This window comes from Chelon labrosus, assembly GCF_963514085.1.
Source record: "Chelon labrosus genome assembly, chromosome: 6".
Classification (NCBI taxonomy): Eukaryota; Metazoa; Chordata; class Actinopteri; order Mugiliformes; family Mugilidae; genus Chelon; species Chelon labrosus.
Window position 1 is genome coordinate 26,571,512 of NC_140342.1, and position 19,892 is coordinate 26,591,403.

General features: G+C 40.4%; 1 protein-coding gene across 1 annotated transcript in view; it reads left to right on the plus strand.

Annotated features, from left to right (window-relative positions):
* Window positions 1-243: 243 nt before the first annotated feature.
* Window positions 244-19,892, plus strand: part of LOC311488927 (uncharacterized protein) — a gene marked incomplete at both ends in the record, with an annotated part of 30,703 nt that continues 11,054 nt past the window's right edge. Inside the window, 2 exons of the mRNA XM_084545798.1 lie at window positions 244-289; window positions 13,111-13,911. Of these exons, the coding sequence (XP_084401924.1) occupies window positions 244-289; window positions 13,111-13,911 (847 nt within the window). The remainder of the gene's footprint in view (window positions 290-13,110; window positions 13,912-19,892) is intronic.

The following is a 19,892-nucleotide window of genomic DNA, read 5'->3' on the forward strand; positions in this document are numbered from 1 at the left end:
TCCAGAGCCCATGTGGAAGGGAAGAGCACCCTGCTGTGTCTGGCCTCATCCATGTTTCCTCCTCTGGTCCAGTTCTCCTGGAAAAGACAGAAGGAGAACGGCCCTCTGGAGGAGCTGACCCCTGCTCAGGGAGAGCAGCTGGAGCTCAGAGAGTCGGGACGCAGTGCCTCCATCAGGCTGGTGGCTGAAGATGATCTGTACAAGTACAGATATCACTGCCACGTCAAGCACGAGAGGGGGACCATGGAGGTCACAGTGGAGAACACAGTGAAGGCCCAAACACAACCAGGTAATGAAGGCTTGGTGACCGTGTTCAGCAGTGATTTAGCGTCATGTGGAGACACTGTAAAAGAGAGCAGAGGAGCAGAGGACTGACATTTCTCACTGCAGCTCCAAACATTTGACTCCTTTTCTGTTTCAGAGGTTCCTTACTTCCAGTTTCAGAGCAGGGTGAAGCTGCTCTGTCTGCTGTACACAGTGCTGATAGTGAAGAGTCTGGTGTACTGCTGTGGACTCTCTCTGCTGATGAGCCTCAGAAACAAGGGACTGTCCACCAACTCCACACATGCTGACTGACTGTTTTCTGCTGCTCTTTTCTCTCCATCAGATCTCATCAGTTCATCTCATTCATCACTTTCATCAGTATTCACAAATGTTAGTCATGATGCTTTGGTTGTAATGTAGAGTCAGATCGATTTATCAGAGTTTCTTTGTCAAATCTCTTAATTGTAACTTCTAAATATTACACCAGTTAAAGAATTAACTTCCTTCTAAATGTTTCAACATTTAATACAACATGTGTTTGCTTTCTTTTTCTTTTATTATAGAAATACAATGCAGTGTGTTCATCCATTTATTCTGTTCTATTAAAATACAACAACTATAAAATAATAATGGTGTTTTGTTTTTCTTCTTGTCTAAAGATTCATTATGTTGACACCCCAAAGTAATTTGATGATTGTTCCTAAGACATTTTAAATAAAAATGAACATCTAGTGTTTGTGGTTGTTCCACCAGGTTCAGTTCTGGGTCTTTAGATCATTTAGTTTGTGTATTAGTTCTCTAATATAAATGTGTCGGTGTGGATGTCAAACTCTACGCTGACGACACTGTTGTTTACACAGATGAACAAAGAGCAGAGCTGATTTGAAACTACGACTGTTAAAAACTATCATCCAGCGGTTTGATGAGTCAGTGCTGAAGTTTGAACGTTGATCAAATGAAGGATGTGTTTAATTAACAGTAATGAAATAGTTTCATTAGCAGCAGGTCAGTGTGTCAGTGGAAATTCAACTGTTTGAGAGCTGAACACTGAAAGTTCATGGTCCTCTAACTGGACCTGTTAGTGGATAAATCCTAATCAGTCTTTAATTACAGAGGTGTCTGATCAATAAAATAACATTTAATTCATGTTCTTATTGTTTATTTCAAAGTGTAAAGTGCATCTTTAATCATCCAAACCTCTAAATACCCTGAACATGTTACCAGGACATGAGCTTCAGGTGGGTGATAGGACTCAGTTCAACTCTGTGTGGGTGGAGGGCTCAGAGGAAAAAAGGTTTACAGAAAACAAGAGAAAGGGAGGGGAGGTGATGAGTGTGTTCAGCAGCAGATATGAATCTGTTCTCAGTGATTATTAGGACAGAAAACAAACTGCCGACAGCCAATAAGACTTCCTTCCTGCAGCAGACAGGCTATGTGGGTTTGTGCTCTGCAGCCTCCACACCGTTAGCTGTGGCTTTTCACTTTAATGACACAATGACAGTTTCAACGACCACCTGTGGTTAAAGAATCTTTCCAGGAAGCACCTGTGTTCTTCATCTGAGAGAGAAACACATTTACATTTATTATTAAACATTACTATCAGTAATTATGTTAAGTTGTTTTTTGTAATTAAATGAAACTAATAATTTTATTGTGGTGTGTTCAAAAATCATAAAACGCAGTTTATCAAAGCCAGACTCTGGGATTGTGTCAGTTTTTTGTTTTTATTGAGTGTGTTCCAGTGAAAGGAAAGAGCAGCCTGGTGCAAACTGATGATGATTATTATACAAGTCACAGTTCAAAGTGGAAATAAACTAGACTACTAGAGAATGAATACATCATAAGAGCAGATTTCTATGTGAATATATGTTTCCATTTCCAGGATGACAATTGTTACAACTCCTTAGACATACTGTATTAAAGGCAATGAGACAAACACAATCAAAATAAATGATGCCAGAGTTTGTGTGATGAAGAAAAGAAAAATGCTTTATTAACTAAGCAACACTAATACAAAAACACAATTGTGGAGGACAGTGTGACTGTGTGGTTGTTCCAAATAATCATAAAAACATACAAAACTAGGCCTATACTGAGGCTACAACTGAACTAAAATACAAACAAAAACCTGTCTCTCTTATCTATAAAATGGAGCTTTACAAAAATAAATACAAAAGTGGTACCAACCCTAAAACCTAGTGTGTCTATACAAGGAAGTACTACGTGAATGAGAAAATGTACAGAGTACTCCAAACTTACCTTCCTCACTCAACAAACCTGTTATTTTTAACGACAAAGTTAACTAAACAAAGTATTGCACAAAACACGAAACCAAGAATGAATGCAGGCAGAGAATAGCCGTCGAAGTCACTGCAGGCATGGTCCTTTTATACGGAACCTGGGGTGATTGGCCAGGTGTGATCCACAGGTGTACTCTAATTGGGTTAAGTTAACCTGAGAGGAGTGAGAAGGAGGAGGGGAAGAGGAGAACAGGAGGGATAAACACACATACAAACAATTCTGCCCCCGACCCTGCCTGTCACGTAACAACAATCAAGACGTGAATGAAAAGATACAGATTACAAAGAAGCACATTACAACAACATTTGTGAATACTGATCAAAGTGATGAATGAGATGAACTGATGAGATCTGATGGAGAGAAAAGACCAGCAGAAAACAGTCAGTCAGCATGTGTGGAGTTGGTGGACGGCCCCTTGTTTCTGAGGCTCATCAGCAGAGAGAGTCCACAGCAGTACACCAGACTCTTCACTATCAGCACTGTGTACAGCAGACAGAGCAGCTTCACTTGGTATTGAGATGGGACATAAGGAACCTCTGAAACAGAAAAGGAGCTACAGTGAGACATGTCAGTCTTCTGTTCCTCTGCTCTCTTTGACAGCGTCTCCACATGAACACAGTCACCAAGCCTTTATTACCTTGTTGGGCCTCCACTGTCCCCCCCTCATGCTTGATGGAACAGCTGTATTTATATGTGCAGGGATCATGCACATCCACCAGCCTGATGGAGGCGCTGCGTCCCGACTCTCTGAGCTCCAGCTGCTCTCCCTGAGCAGGGGTCAGCTCCTCCAGAGGGCCGTTCTTCTTCTGTCTTTTCCAGGAGAACTGGACCAGAGGAGGAAACATGGATGAGGCCAGACACAGCAGGGAGCTCTTCCCCTCCAGGTAGGCTCTGGATGCTGCTGGGTACACGCTCACCACGGGCTTCACTACCTGCTCGCCTGAAGGTTGACAGCACACACACATTCACACAGTCAACAGCAGCTTCCAGCACTGCTCTGCATTCAGTCTGATCCTGGAAACTACATGGACTCTGATCACTAAACTACTCATCAATACAGAACAAAGTTCAACCAGCATTAACCTTTTCAGCAGTCTGAGCTACAGTAGCTCGTCTGTTGGATGGGACCACAAGGGTCAATGATCCTTTGCTGCCCATGACCACCCTGTCTCTGATTCTTCTCCTTCCTTGGACCACTTTTGATAGATACTGATCACTGCAGACCAGGAAAACCCCACAAGAGCTGCAGTTCTGGAGATGCTCTGACCCAGTCGTCTAACCACTTCACCGGTCATAATGTTACGGCTGATCAGTGTACATATTCAGTATACATTATAACATATCTTCATGTAAATTTTTGTTTCAAAAATAACTGATGCTATATAAAATCAATCAGAACAGATCCAGTGGTTGATCAATCATCAGTTGTATAATCAATAAACTTATTTAGCTGTGACATGAAATTAAAAGAAGCAACTATTACTTTTGTATTATTTTGAATCAAATTAAATATTTAAATCATTTCCAAATCCCTGAATTGTGTTTTTCAGTTGTACGTTTGTCATTTCACTGATTCCAATATGTATTGAATATTCCACATTTAAGAGCACAGACTTTAATCACTAATAAAACACATCAATATACAAGTTTGTGTCAGTCATGTTCAAATGTTTAAATACTTTATGCTGATGATAGTAATAAAACATTGAGTCAATTCTATTTCTTCTAATATCACTTTCACTTTGTGTTTTTCTTCTTTTACTATGAATCCATTATCAATTAAAGACACATTTACCATCAGATAAATAATAACTGACAGCCATTAGATCTGACAAGGTTCTAACTTTCAGAAATGATCCAATACAATCGATAGACACTTCAAAACAATCTGAAATAGTTGAACATCAAATATCATCTTGTTTTCAACAACACATGTCACAGAATTACTGAGATGATCAAATCCTAAATGTTTGGAATGTCACTAATATTTACAGAAATAAAGAAGAACTTTAGTTGTTCAGTCAGATTTCAACATGTTTTCAGAAATGATTGAGCTTTTCTTATGGAACAATGGCTGCAGGATGAATTCTCTACTAATGAGGAAAAAACTAACATGGAAAGGCTGAAGCAGCACAAACTGACTTTAAACACATTTTCAGCTTCTACAATAAAACAACTGAAGGAAAAGAAATGTTTCTTCTTACCTGTTACATACAGTTTAGTTCCAGAGCCAAAGATGGGGTAGCTGCCTCCACACAGTGAAAAAGACTAATACAAAAACCTGTGTGCTGTTGAGAGAGTCAGCTGAGGTGAACGAGTCCAAATGAGGAAGTAGGATCATATTTCAGCTCCATGATGTGTTTCTCTAATGTTCACATCAACATGACTGTCTCTTCTTCTCTTTTCTTTTAGCCACACTAGCAGCATGGCTCTGATGTTAATGTCAGGGCGTATTCATACCAGGAAGGTCCGTTAGTTCACTTGCTTTGGTCCGGACCAAATTTTTATTTTTTTTTTTTTTTTTTAGTGCGGTTCGCTTTCACACTGTGATTAATTGCAACCGGACCAGAATTTATAAACAAAAACACATGTGCTAAGGTCGTTCAGCCATTGGCTGGTAAACGTATAGGCGGGGTAAAGAAGGAAGCCAAATGTCCCACGTAAATAGGCTACAATGGAGACTTGCGCTGGAATCCCCTCTCTCTCATTTGTTTACTAAAAATCTTATATACTTCTGCATTTTTATGTGTTTTCTCCAGCATTTGAGATATCTGGACATCTGCCCTGATATCTAGGAGGCAGCGTGTCTCCTCAGAGCTCCAGGGTAAGCCACGGCTCATCTCTACCTAACCTACCTTCGTTTGTTTGCTTCACGTGTCTCTCTCTGTTGTGTGTGTCACTGGGCTATCCTACATTTCCCATAATGCGCGAAAACTACGGGAGCTCGTCAAATCCAAAAAGGTAGATTTTTGCTACTTGGGTCGGATCGAGGTCGGGCTGCTTTCACACCATAAAGGAACCGCACCAGGGTTCGGTAGGAACCGCTCCGAGACCACCTCCTCAGCTGGGTCTTGGTCCGCTTGTTTGGTCCGCACCAGAGTTCGAGTGATTGTATTCACACCAGTCAAAAAGGTCCGAACCAAGCAAGGAAACGAACTTGAGTTCGTTTTAATCGAACTAAACAAGGCAGGTGTGAATACACCCTCAGTGTTTGCTCAGTCCACTAGTTTAGTCCTCATGGACTGGATCTGGACTGAAGGATGGATGATGGATTGACGTCAACCTTTCTACACACATTCTTGGTCCCCAGAGGATTAACTTTAACATCAGCTGACTTTGTTGATTCTAACTTTTCATCTCGCGCCACCAGCATGTCAAAATCTGTGGTTCAGACTGAAACATCTCATTAACTGTTGGATGGATTGTCATTTAAACTGGTTCAGATGTTCATGTTCTTCTGAGGATGAATATCACAAACCGTTTTGATGATCATCTAACCTACCACCAAAGAGAGAAGGGTATTTTTTTCCAATCACATTCAACTACAGTAAAAACAGACGCTGTAATACAATCTGAACATGTTCAAGGAGAGCTTGGACTGACATAATTTTCTTTGATGCTATCTTTTTTTTTCAATCCTGGAGCAGACAGTTAGCGTTCGATCAACACATTTCTCTGAAAATGAGTGAGGAAGGTCTGAATGTCACAACAATTGATTTTTGGTCGAGACTTAAACTGCGTGATGAATCCAGGACTTGGCCGCTCCAGTTCTAAACCTTAAAATCTTTCAAAAAAAGCCAAGCTATTATTGGTTTTTATGGACCAGATAAGAAGTGTGGACCCCTGGTGTTGTTTTTTTTTTCCCCCCACAGAATAAGTCCTTCTCTTTTTTCACTCGAACAGCAGAATAGATTAATTCTTCACTGACCAAAATCTTCTTTCCTCTGTCAAAAAAGTTGAATACTCATCTTTAACAGAGTCAGACCATGATCCTGTACTTCTGGATCTTACATTTCCTCTTTACCAATTAGAATGCCCCACTTGGAAATTAGATGGAAATCTCCTCGTCAATGAGAGCTTTTGTGAAATCATATCACAAAAAATAGATGACTTCATAAATTTCAACCAAAAAGATGACATCGCCCTTTCTCGGCTGTGGGAAACACTCAAAGTTGTGATCAGGGGTGAGATTATATCGTATTCAGCTAAAATAAATAGAATGAAAAGAATTAGGCAAGAGGAGCTCATTAAAGCCATATCTATGATGAATGCTCAGATCTCTGTTTCTCCCTCCCCTGAGTTCTACAAAAGAAAGCTGGACCTCCAAATACAATACAATTTGTTACTGACCAAAAAAACAGAGCGTCTCCTATTAAAATCAAGGGCTTATGTATATGAGCATGGCGACAAAGCCGGACGTTTATTAGCACACCAACTTCAGCCTCTCAACAAATCAACAAACACGGAAAGATGACGTTGAACTAACTATTGACCCAGAAGAAATTAAAGAAACATTCACCACATTCTATTCAAATCTATATACGTACATCACATGGAACATGTGATGTATATAGATCTTCAATAACCTCCAGGCTCCTTCTGTAACAACAGTTCATAGGACTAAGACTGAGCTTCCACTAAATCGTACAGAAATCATCACTGCAATAACGGCAATGCAGAATGGGAAGGCGCCAGGCCCTGATGGGTATCCCATAGAGTTCTTTAAAAAAATTCTCTGATAAACTATTAACAATTTTGCTTGATATGTTTAATGACTCTTTGTCCCATGGGTCACTCCCACAGACACTGACTGAAGCATCAATTACCCTCCTGCTGAAGCCAGGCAAAGATAGCACAGAGTGTGGCTCATATCGTCCACTCTCCCTCCTAAACTGTGATGTGAAGATCTTGGCCAAAGCCCTTGACCTACGTCTAAAAAACCACAATTCACGACATAATTTCTGCTGACCAGACTGGTTTTATTTTAGGCCGTCATTCATTTACAAATGTCCATCGGCTCCTAAATGTTATCCACTTTTCTGCGTCCAGCGCAGTACCTGAGGTGGTTGTCGCGGTGGACGCAGAGAAAGCATTTGATAGGGTAGAATTGGAATATTTATTTGCTTGTTTAAAGAAATTTGAATAAGGCCCTAATTTTATTTCATGGATTAAACTTTTATATACCTCACCCAAAGCCTCTGTAACCACGAATGGTAAACGTTCACAATATTTCCAACCTGTCAGGGCTGCCCTATCAGTCCATTGCTATTTGCCTTGGCCATAAAGCCCTTGTCTATTACACTTGAAGCATCACCATCAATTACTGGGATTCATAGAGGGGGGAGAGAGCACGGAGTATCTCTCTACGCAGATGATTTATTAATGTATGTATCTGACCCTGTTTCATGTGCTCCCCATATTATCCACACCCTGGAGAGATTTGGTGCTTTCTCTGGGTACAAATTGAACTTCAGTAAAAGTGAGTATTATCCCGTTAATGATTTGGCTCTTCAAACACAGGATGGTGCTCTACCATTCAAAATGTCTAAAAATGGCTTTAAATACTTGAGTATTAATATTACAAGGAACATAAAACATCTTTACCAAGAAAACTTTTGCCCACTATTGGAGAAAGTCAAATTAGACCTGAAGAAATGGAAAGTACTTCACCTATCTCTAGCAGGGAAAGTGAACTGTATCAAAATGAATGCGCTCCCAAAGTTTCTTTACCTATTTCAATGTATCCCACTTTATCTTCCTAAATCTTTTTTAAAATCTATTGATAAGGCTTTAATTTATTTTATATGCGACGGGAAGAAGCCTAGAATACAGTTAGAACTGTTACAAAGACCTAAAAACCGAGGTGGCTTAGCTCTTCCAAGTTTTTGTCATTATTATTGGTCCTCAAATGTTCAAAGAATCATGTATTGGCTCCATACTCCTGATGTAGACTGGTGCCACTTTGAAGCCGCATCTTGCATCTCCACCTCTCTTAGAGCCCTGGCCACCTCCAGTCTTCCACTCTTTCTTGCAATACTCCAACAATCCTATAGTCATAAATACCTTCAAAATATGGGTTTAACTTAGACAGAATTTTGGATTTAAAAACCTTCTCCATCTCAGTCCCATAAACAATAATCACCTTTTCCCCCCTGCTAGATCTGACTACGAGTTTATTTTGTGGCAGAGAGGCATTCATAATTTTAAGGATATGTACATAAATTCTATTTTTGCAAGCTTTGATGATTTATTACACAAATTCGGCCTCCCTCTGTCTAGCTTATGCCGATATTTCCAAATCCGCCACTTCCTTCAACTTCATGATCCCAACTTCCCATACATAACACCACCTTCTGGCTTAGATGATCTGTTAAAAGCCCCTTTCAATTCTGAAGGACTTATTTCAAGAATTACTGGTTGTATAACCTCTTTTAAAAACACGACACTGGCAAAGATCAGAGCAGACTGGCTGGATGAGCTGGGAGAAGACTTGGAAGAGGACATTTGGAAGAGTGCTCTTCTAAGAGTAAATGACAGCAATTCCTGTGCCAAATTAAACGTTATCAACTCAAGATTCTACATCGCATCCACTACTCCAAAGCAAGACTGGCTAAAATATATCTGAACACAGATGCAAGCTGCGACAGGTGTTGAAACACTCCTGCTGACTTAACACATATGTTTTGGTCGTGTCCAGCACTAACAACCTATTGGTTTACCATATTTAAAACACTGTCAGAAACATTGAACGTGGATCTTCAACCCAATGCAGTTATGACACCCAAAGTGTCTTTGTGGTTTAGTGACGTGACACAATTCATACAATTGGAGATAATAAAATATACTCTCAGCAGGTCTAGGGACAAATTCTTTTCTGTCTGAAATCCGGTGTTGAAGCATTGCTGACCCAGCTAGCTTGGGTCTGATCTACTCTTGTAGATCTTGGCCGCTATGGCTCTTGTACCTAGGGCCTGTTCTTGTGCTGCCATGATCAGTGCCTCTGTGCTGTCTCTGAGTCCAGCCTTTTCCAGCAATTGGTAGGTCTTCTCGATATCAGCCACAAGAGATCAAAGTTGCCGGAGTCGAATTCCTTGTATGTGCACATACTTGGCCATTAAAGCTGATTCTGATTCTGATTCTGGATCGTGGCCTTGATGCTCACTAGTCCTCGGCCTCCTTCTTTCCGCTTAGTGTACAGTCTTAGGGTGCTGGATTTGGGGTGAAACCTTTTTTGTCTTGATATCTGTGGCTTCTGTCTCCTCCTTTGGCCAGCTTATGATCCCAGCGGGGTATCTGATGACTGGTATTGCATACATGTTGGATCTTGTTCCTGCAATTCAACTGACATTACAGAAACCTGCCTTACTCTTCAGAGGTATTTGGTTGTGATTGATTTCCATGCAGCTTCCTCATGGTTTCCATTTGCCTGTGGGATACCAAGGTACTTGTAGCTGTCTTGGATATCACCTATGTCAACCCCTTCAGTTCTGATCATCTCGCCTCTCTTTGAGACCATCCGGCCACACTTGTCCAATCCAAAAAACTTCACAAAAAAAAACAGGAAACTCAAAAACATGAAACATGAACACAACAAATGAAACGGCAGAACCGTGAACAACCACGAGGGAGAACTATACAATATTAGAAGAATCTCCCTCAGCTCAGTATGTTTGGGACTCTGTCTGAGATGGATGTGAAATATGTGAACCTGGGCTGTGGTTTACTGCTCTCTTCCTGTCACAAACACTGTTTGACATCTGTTCATCTGTTGGTTTTTGTTCAGGCTGCTCACATCATTTCTCACTGTGGGTACCAACGGAAGCAGTAGTAGGTGGCTGAATGATCGACTTTAACGTTGTTAATGTTCAACTCACAAACGTTCTGATTTCTCACAACTGAGAAATCATCTTTCTGAGGATGATTGTAACCTGATTGTGTGATAACACTTTTAGTAATACGAAGAATCACTCTGAATGCTTCTGTTTCTTTCTTCTGGTACCACAATACATCACTATCACACTGGTCAGTTCCACATCTGAAGGAGACTGTTTGACCAACACTCCTGGTCAATGTTAACTGGTCCTGGGTCAGCTCTGCTGCCATGGCAACCAGCGCTGTAGAGACACAGACAGATAGATGAAGGTTAGTGAGACAGTGTTTGTTAAAGGTGGAGTTTGTTGGAAACACTCACCTGAACACAGACAGCACAGAGCAGCAGCTGGGAGGAAAAGCATTTTGTGCAGTGGTGTATCCTCTGGTGAACCTGGGGAGAAGTGGAGCTCTGATGCAGCTGAGGCCCCACAAGGACGAGCTGTGAGATCAGACGAGGCCACGTGGTTTCTAGCAGGTCCTCAAAGCTCCCATCAGCCACTGCAGCCTGCAGCCCACAGATGAGACTGCTGCTGCTGATTGACAGCTCAGATGAAGCTGCTGTGTGCTTTCATGGTCTTGATTTCAATCAGACAGCAGATGAAAAAAATCTCGTTCAGAAAGATGCAGATGTTCCCAACACATTCAGGTTGGTGGTGAAAGTTAATACTCTTCTATTAAAGGACTGTTCTCTTTCCTCTTCCATCAATCATCTCACCATCCCTCCCATTTATGTGCTGACACTTCAGATGGAGCTGATCACTAGACTGGGAACTAAAAGATTCAATTATTTTGAGCATTTCCAAAGGTATTTCTTTTCCATATGTTATGTTCCAGGTGGAGGTTTTTCAGGGCAGCAGTTAACGACTGAATCAGCAGAAAATAAACTGGTTTAAACTGGTTTCAGGATTAAATTTGGATTTACTACAGTAGACGCAGAAGTGGTCGACTTAAAGTTTAAACATAAAACAAAAACAGTGTCAGAGTGAATACATTTAGTCATCAATTAAAAAAAAAATTATATATACCTTAAGTTAAATCATTTAGTTGATTTGTGTTTTGTCTTCATGGACTTTAGAGTTAATATTCCTGCAGGTAATTGATGATATGATCCGAAGTGAGATTTAAAAATGTAGCGGAACAAAATGTTAACTGTCTTCCTCTGTCGGAACTTTATAGTGTTACACCAGGCGGAAGTGGTTTGTTTTTTAAACTCCGTTCGTAGTGTTGTTGTGTTTCTGTGTTTGTGGACTGAGCTGGAAGACGGTTGTGTCGTGTCGTCGTGTCCCAGATAAATATTAGAGCTGTTGAAGTAACAATGTCTTCAGCTGAGAGTTTGAGAGAATTGATCATCGAGCGACTAACTGCTGCTGCTGAAGAAATATTCAGACTCTTTGAAAGAACTGTCGTCCAGTACGAGGAAGAGATCGATCGTCAGCGCAGACTGCTGGATATCACCTGGAAACCCGAGATAAAGTTACACAGAATAGGTGAGTAGAACTAGAATGGTCTAAATGAACTAACTAATGAATGGAAACACACAGTATGGAGAAGACACAGAGGAAAGACACACAGCTACAATAATGCTAAGAGGCTAACAATGCTAAGAGGCTAACAATGTTGTTTTCGTCGACGATGACGAAATTATTTCCTCTTTTGTTCATGATAATATGTTGTGGGTGGTCTGTCAGACGTTCAAAATACATGACATTTCTGCCTATTGTCTGTCAAAAGCTAAACAGTATCAGCAATGGTGCTGCATCCTATCCTTGTTTGGTCACGCCCACCACATGGCATCACGCCAGCATCTGTGCACATTCTGCACAACACGCCTGCCGTCACAGTCACACTAAATGATGGACCTTAGTGGCAGCGGCAAGGGCCTTGGTGGTCAGAAACGACGAGATGATCTATGGCAGGGGGGCTCATTACGCCGATCGCGATCGACCGGCAGATCGCGAAGGTAGTGCGGGTAGATCGCGTGCCACTGAAAACTTTTTTTAGATGTTAGTCTAAAACATTTATCTGTTGCAACTCCAAAACAAACAGCAAGACAAACGTTCATCTTTATTTATTTTTACTTTATATTTCCAACATGCCCTCAGTTCAGCGGCACACATCCACAGCCACGCACAACTTCAACAAGTCAAGACTACCGTCTTTCTTAAAGAGACAGCGCTACTTTTGTAAAGGTGCAGTGCGCCAGTTTTTCTTGATAAAAATAAAAACAAAGATGGATAGAGCTTTTAACACTGTAGCACCAATTAATATGACTATATATACACTGTTACCATTTTATCTGTGTGTAATGCATAATCCTTATAGTAGATCAGAAAGTATTTGCTGTTGGGTGGAAAACTTGTCTGTCTAAAACCATTCCGTTGTTATTGTAATTATTGGTGAAAATACTTTCTTTTTTTTCTTTTAAATAAAATTGACTAAAACTAGACTAAAACCATCACGTATAGAAATGACAAAAATGTGACTAAAACTAATAAGCAATTTCGTCCAAAAGACTAAGACTAAGACTAAATCTAAAATGGCTGCCAAAAACAAAACTGGAGGCGAACTAGCACAGCTAACGCTACATGGATTTAAAGTAGAACATATTTGTTCAGATGTGTTTTCCTGTCATCACATTAGTAACCTTTATGTTGTGTCTCTTTGTCCCTCCAGACCTCCCACAGCAACATGTCTGTATGGATGAGGAGGTTCTCAGTGACCAGCAGATCTGGAACCAGGAGAGGAACTCCAGTCTGGACCAGGAGGAACCAGAACCTCCACAGATGAAAGAGGAACAGGAGGAACCAGAACCTCCACAGATGAAAGAAGACCAGGAGGAACTCTGCAGCAGTCAGCAGGGAGAACATCTTGTCCTGAAGCAGGAGACTGATTCCTTGATGGAGACTCCTACTGATGAGGAAAGTGAGCACAGTGAACCAGAACCAAACAGTGAACAGCTCCTCTCTAACAACCCTCCTGTAGCTGAGAGCCCAGATCAGGAAGGAAGCAAACATGAAGACTCAGGATCAACTAGAAATGCAGAGCTGAATCCAAAGAAGAGATGTCACAGAGACACAAGACACAGTAACAATGTAGACAACTCTCCCATGTCAGAGAGTCAGTGTGATACTGACACAGGTAGAAAGTCTGTAACATGTGACGTCTGTGGAAAAACCTTTAAGAACATGTCTGTAATGAAGAAACATTACAGATTTCACACTGGTGAGACACCTTATCATTGCAACACGTGTGGTAAAAGTTTCACGCAGAGGAATGGTTTGATTTTACACACCAGGATTCACACAGGTGAGAGTATGCATTCTTGTCAAACATGTGGTAAAGTCTTCAGGGAACGTAGTAAGTTAACCAGACACTTGAAGACTCACACAGGTGAGAAGCCGTACGGTTGTGACACATGTGGTAAAACCTTCACTGAAAGTGGTAGTTTAACGAAGCACATGAGGACTCACACAGGTGAGAAGCCGCATCGTTGTGACACATGTGGCAAAGCCTTCACTGAAAGTGGTAATTTAACGAAGCACATGAGGACTCACAAGGGTGAGAAGCCGTACGGTTGTGACACATGTGGCAAAACCTTCAATCAAAGTATTCATCTAAGTAAGCACATGAGGACTCACACAGGTGAGAAGGCATATCGTTGTGACACGTGGTAAAACCTTCACTCAAAGCACTCATTTAACTACTCACATGAGGACTCACACAGATGAGAAGCTGTTGTCCTGAAACATCTGTGGGAAAAAAATCTCTGGGAAGCTGAGCTTGAAAAACACATCAGAATTAGTAGGGAGTAAACGTTGTAGCAGATCAGTGTTGTTTTTGGTAGCCATTTTAGATTTAGTCTTAGTCTTAGTCTTTTGGACGAAATTGCTTATTAGTTTGAGTCACATTTTTGTCATTTCTATATGTGATGGTTTTAGTCTAGTTTTTGTCGATGAAAACTCAAAAAGGTTTTAGTCTAGTTTTAGTCAATTTTAGTATTTTCACCAATAATTACAATAACAACGGAATGGTTTAAGACAGACAAGTTTTCCACCCAACAGCAAATACTTTCTGATCTACTATAAGGATTATGCATTACACACAGATAAAATGGTAACAGTGTATATATAGTCATATTAATTGGTGCTACAGTGTTAAAAGTAGGGATTGCTCGATCCAACTTTTTCATGTCCGATACCGATACCGATACTGCAATTTGGAGTATCTGCCGATACCGATATCAATCCGATACCTTATTTCTCCTCTGTTAAGTTGTTTATGATACATATAGTTTGTATAGATTTACTTTGCTTAATATGGACATCTAAAAACACCATGGTCAAACTGCAACAAACATTCTGCTCCCCTAAGGAAAGAAATAAAACAGCCCACAATGTGCCTCAACCCATAAGCTCTTTATTTAAACTTCAAATCAGTGCAAACTGCAGACTTGAATGTTTCTTTTCTCACATGTAACCTCTGGGGTTGAACTGTATGTAAAACACCCACATCAAACTAGATATAGAATGGACTTAGTAATGTTCCATTGAAGACTATAGGACAGGGGTGCCCACACTTCTTTGGCTTGCGAGCTGCTTTTACAATAACCAAGTCAAAGTGATCTACCTGTGTATCCTAAGTCATATTAATTGTTGCTACAGTATTAAAAGCTCTATCCATCTTTGTTTTTATTTTTATCAAGAAAACTTGGTGCACTGCACCTTTAGAAAAATAGCGCTGTCTCTTTAAGAAAGACGGTAGTCTTGAGTTGTTGTGGTTGAAGTTGTGCGTGGCTGTGGATGTGTGCCGCTGAACTGAGGGTATGTTGCAAATATAAAGTAGAAATAAATAAAGATGAACGTTTGTCTTGCTGTTTGTTTTGGAGGTGCAACAGTTGGTTGTTAAGCCAGACTAACATCTAAAACATTTTATTTTTTCCAATGGCACGCGATCTACCCGCACCGGTCGATCGCGATCACGTAATGGGTACCGCTGCTGTAGGACATACATAGCTGCTTTAAGTGACTGCTAACTTTAAATAACTGTCACAAACACTTGTGTCCAGTGCTGCTGCCACCCCTTGAGACACTCGCGTTGCACAAGTTGCATTCGGCTGTTTTACTTTTCTCTTCGTTGTTGCAAAGTAACCACACAGCTGACATGATAAGAGGCTAGGCTAATTCACTGTCACGAGGTTCTGTTTACACACGCTTGCAGCAGCTGCTCTCTGTTTACGGCATGTCGAGCAAAATTAAGTTGAGCATTTGGGCTTAGGTATCGGATCGGACGGGCAATAGTTATTTTTTCCGATATCCGTTCCTGAAATTTTGACCAATATCGGGCGATACCGATCCTAAGTATCGGATCGGCTCATCCCTAGTTAAAAGCTCTATCCATCTTTGTTTTTATTTTTATCAAGAAAAGCTGGTGCACTGCACCTTTACAAAAATAGCGCTGTCTCTTTAAGAAAGACGGTAGTCTTGACTTGTTGAAGTTGTGCGTGGCTGTGGATGTGTGCCGCTGAACTGAGGGCATGTTGGAAATATAAAGTAAAAATAAATAAAGATGAACGTTTGTCTTGCTGTTTGTTTTGGAGTTGCAACAGATAAATGTTTTAGACTAACATCTAAAAAAAGTTTTCAGTGGCACGCGATCTACCCGCACTACCTTCGCGATCTACCGGTCGATCGCGATCGACGTAATGGGCCCCCCTGCCATAGATCATCTCGTCGTTTCTGACCACCAAGGCCCTTGCCGCTGCCACTAAGGTCCATCATTTAGTGTGACTGTGACGGCAGGCGTGTTGTGCAGAATGTGCACAGATGCTGGCGTGATGCCATGTGGTGGGCGTGACCAAACAAGGATAGGATGCAGCACTATTGCTGATACTGTTTAGCTTTTGACAGACAGAAATGTCATGTATTTTGAAGGTCTGACAGACCACCCACAACATATTATCATGAAAAAAAGAGGCGTCAATGAAATAATTTCGTCATCGTCATCGTTGACGAAAACAACACTGCAGCTATTCTGTCCCTTAGTTTGTCTTCATTATATTTTGCACTTGGGATTCGTTATGTATCAGATTGTAGTTATTTCTCTCTCTATTAATCTGTAAAATGTGCCTTTAAGAGAAATGCATTGAATTTCAGTTTGTTGACGATCACCGCCATCTAGTGGAGCAAGAGCGCAGCCGAGGTTTCGAAAAAGTGTCGGTCCTGTATGTTGTGTCTGCTGACTTTCTCACCTGTTGCACTTAAGAAAGACATAATCTGTAAGTTCAGTGCGAAGATGATTGTTTATGGATGCATATGCCTTTGTTTGTGTTCTTACGGTCGGCTTGTTACTTAATAAGAGAAAGCTACATGATATCGTACAGCATTTTGATCGCTATTTCATGTTAGCTGTTGCTAATGTTAAGACCTGAGATCAGTTATTTTATACATGACAATATTTTCCAATGTAGTGTTTATGTTTTTACACTGAAACTGAACGCTCTTTATTCTGTTTCTGTTGTTACAGTTTTACAAATAAGAAATGGTACACAAGTAAAGCTCAGAAGAGTGCCACAAGTCTCACGAGTGATTACTGAAGCCATTTGTGTTTAGCTCGCTGCATAAGCTAAAGCATTCCATTTAGCTGAGGGCAGAAGAGTAGCAGATATCTGCTCTAATTCATATATATATACAGTCCCTGACAAAAGTCTTGTCACTTATCCATTTTGTAGAAACAACAGTTTATAACCTGACTTTTAATTAATCCATTGGTTTTAGAAATGGCTCATATGAAAGCTAAAACCCTCCCAAATTATGTTTGATATACTAAAATAAATTTGCTTCACTGAAGAAAGATTGATCATTTAATGAACACAGAAAGGTCAGATTTTGGCAAGACAAAAGTTTTGTCGCCTACAGAAAGTAATGTGAAAATTGAACAAATCATTTACTTCAAATACAAAAATATGATGCATAACATCAGTGAATTAAGTACTGGTGCTGTGAGATCCATATTTAATATCTTGTATGACTTCCATGAGCTTGAAGGACTGCATCCATGCGGTTCGACAATGATTCATACAATTTATTGATGAAGTCATCAGGAATAGCAAAGAAAGCAGTCTTACAAGAATAAGAAAAAGATTTGAAGAGACTGGAGATGTTTTTGACAAGCCCAGGTCCGGCAGACCCCGCAAGACAACTGCTCGGGAGGACCGTTTGTTGGCTTGAAAATCCAAGGCCAGCCCCTTTTCCACTGCAGCAGAGCTCCACCAGGCCTGGTTACCTCAAGTCCCCGTGTCAACCAGAACAGTTTGTAGAATCCTGTCTCGAAATGGCCTCCATGGTAGAATCTGTGCCCAGAAACCAGCACTAAACAAAAGGCAATTAAAAAAACGTGTGGCATTTGCCAAGGCCCACAGCCTGCTAAAAGGATGGACGCTGGAAAAGTGGCAGAAGGTGGATTTCTCAGATGAATCTTCGGTTGAATTACATCACAGCCGCCGCAAATATTGCAGGAGACCTACTGGAGCTCGCATGGATCCGAGATTCACCCAGAAAACAGTTAAATTTGGTGGCGGAAAAATCATGGTCTGGGGTTACATCCAGTATGGGGGTGTGCGAGAGATGTGCAAGGTGGAAGGCAATATCAATAGCGTAAAATATCAAGAAGTATTAGCTACCTCTTACATTCCCAACCATAAAAGGGGTCAAATTTTGCAGCAGGATGGTGCTCCATCGCATACTTCCATCTCTACATCAAAGTTCCTCAAGGCGAAGAAGATCAAGGTGCTCCAGGACTGGCCAGCCCAGTCACCAGACATGAACATCATTGAGCATGTCTGGGGAAGAATGAAAGAGGAAGCATGGAAGACGAAACCAAAGCATCTTGATGAACTCTGGGAGGCATGTAAGACTGCTTTCTTTGCTATTCCTGATGACTTCATCAATAAATTGTATGAATCATTGTCGAACCGCATGGATGCAGTCCTTCAAGCTCATGGAAGTCATACAAGATATTAAATATGGATCTCACAGCACCAGTACTTAATTCACTGATGTTATGCATCATATTTTTGTATTTGAAGTAAATGATTTGTTCAATTTTCACATTACTTTCTGTAGGCGACAAAACTTTTGTCTTGCCAAAATCTGACCTTTCTGTGTTCATTAAATGATCAATCTTTCTTCAGTGAAGCAAATTTATTTTAGTATATCAAACATAATTTGGGAGGGTTTTAGCTTTCATATGAGCCATTTCTAAAACCAATGGATTAATTAAAAGTCAGGTTATAAACTGTTGTTTCTACAAAATGGATAAGTGACAAGACTTTTGTCAGGGACTGTAGATATACATGTAAACTGAATGTATCAGTGACTTTACTGCATGTCAGACTGTGTGAGGTTGGTTTATGAAATCTGGTTTTGACCAGTGTCAGACTGCACATTCAATTTGAGGCTGGTAAACTGTGCAGTGGATATGTGGTGAATCTTCCAGAAGCAAAGAACTAAACTTTTACAGGATATGAAAATGAAGTACTCTGGATGATCTATGCAGTTCTTTGTGGTGTATCATCATTAGTACTGAAAACACTGTTCCCTGTCAACTGGAATCTTCTCTTTGTTTCTGAGCTTCTATCATTTGATGTTTCTATGTGTTTTTGATTTCATCAATTTTTTCGACTTTCCAACTTTAGAGGTGACACAGACCAAGAGGAGTTATTCTAAGAGTTGATTTTATAGTTCTCTGTGTCACCAGAGTTTTAAATAGAAAAGTTTTGAGTCCACAGTTGGGAAGTAAGTTGTTGACAGAAGTTATTTGAAATACGGATGTTTACTGCCATCTCGTGGCCAAAGTTTGGAACTGCGGTACTGCATTTTAAATGGTTTGAGTGACGGTTTATTTGATTAGAATAACTAATATAAAGTAGATATACAGTCATAAATACAATATAACGAGGGCATTTCAGGGCATCACTGCCACGCTAGAAAAAAAAACAAAAAAAATAACAGATCAGTGTTGGTGAAAGTGAGTTAATGCGTTTTAACGTGAATACTGATCCTTTTTTCTTTTTCTGGCGTGGCAGTGATTCATATGTATGTATATCTTTTACTATGAGGTAGAAGTGCTTTTATTCTGTGAATAAAATGGTGAAATACATCCGTTTCACTGTTATCAATTCAAACAGTTTCACCATTGATGGTATTTAAAGCATTAAAATGGATTCATTACCAGGTGTGTTGTGTTCATCTTAATTATTTTCAAACCACAGTTTTCCATTGAGGGGATTGACTTTCTAACGGGAATGACACTTAGCTTTATTGTGTGACACTGATTCCCATTAGACAGTCTCCAAATGAGCTTGACTGGAAGTTTCCAGCAGTTCCAGCAGCTTGTGCTGTTACTAGATCTACGCTCAAATTATATCAGCTAATCAGAAGCTTCTAAAGCCTTGACAT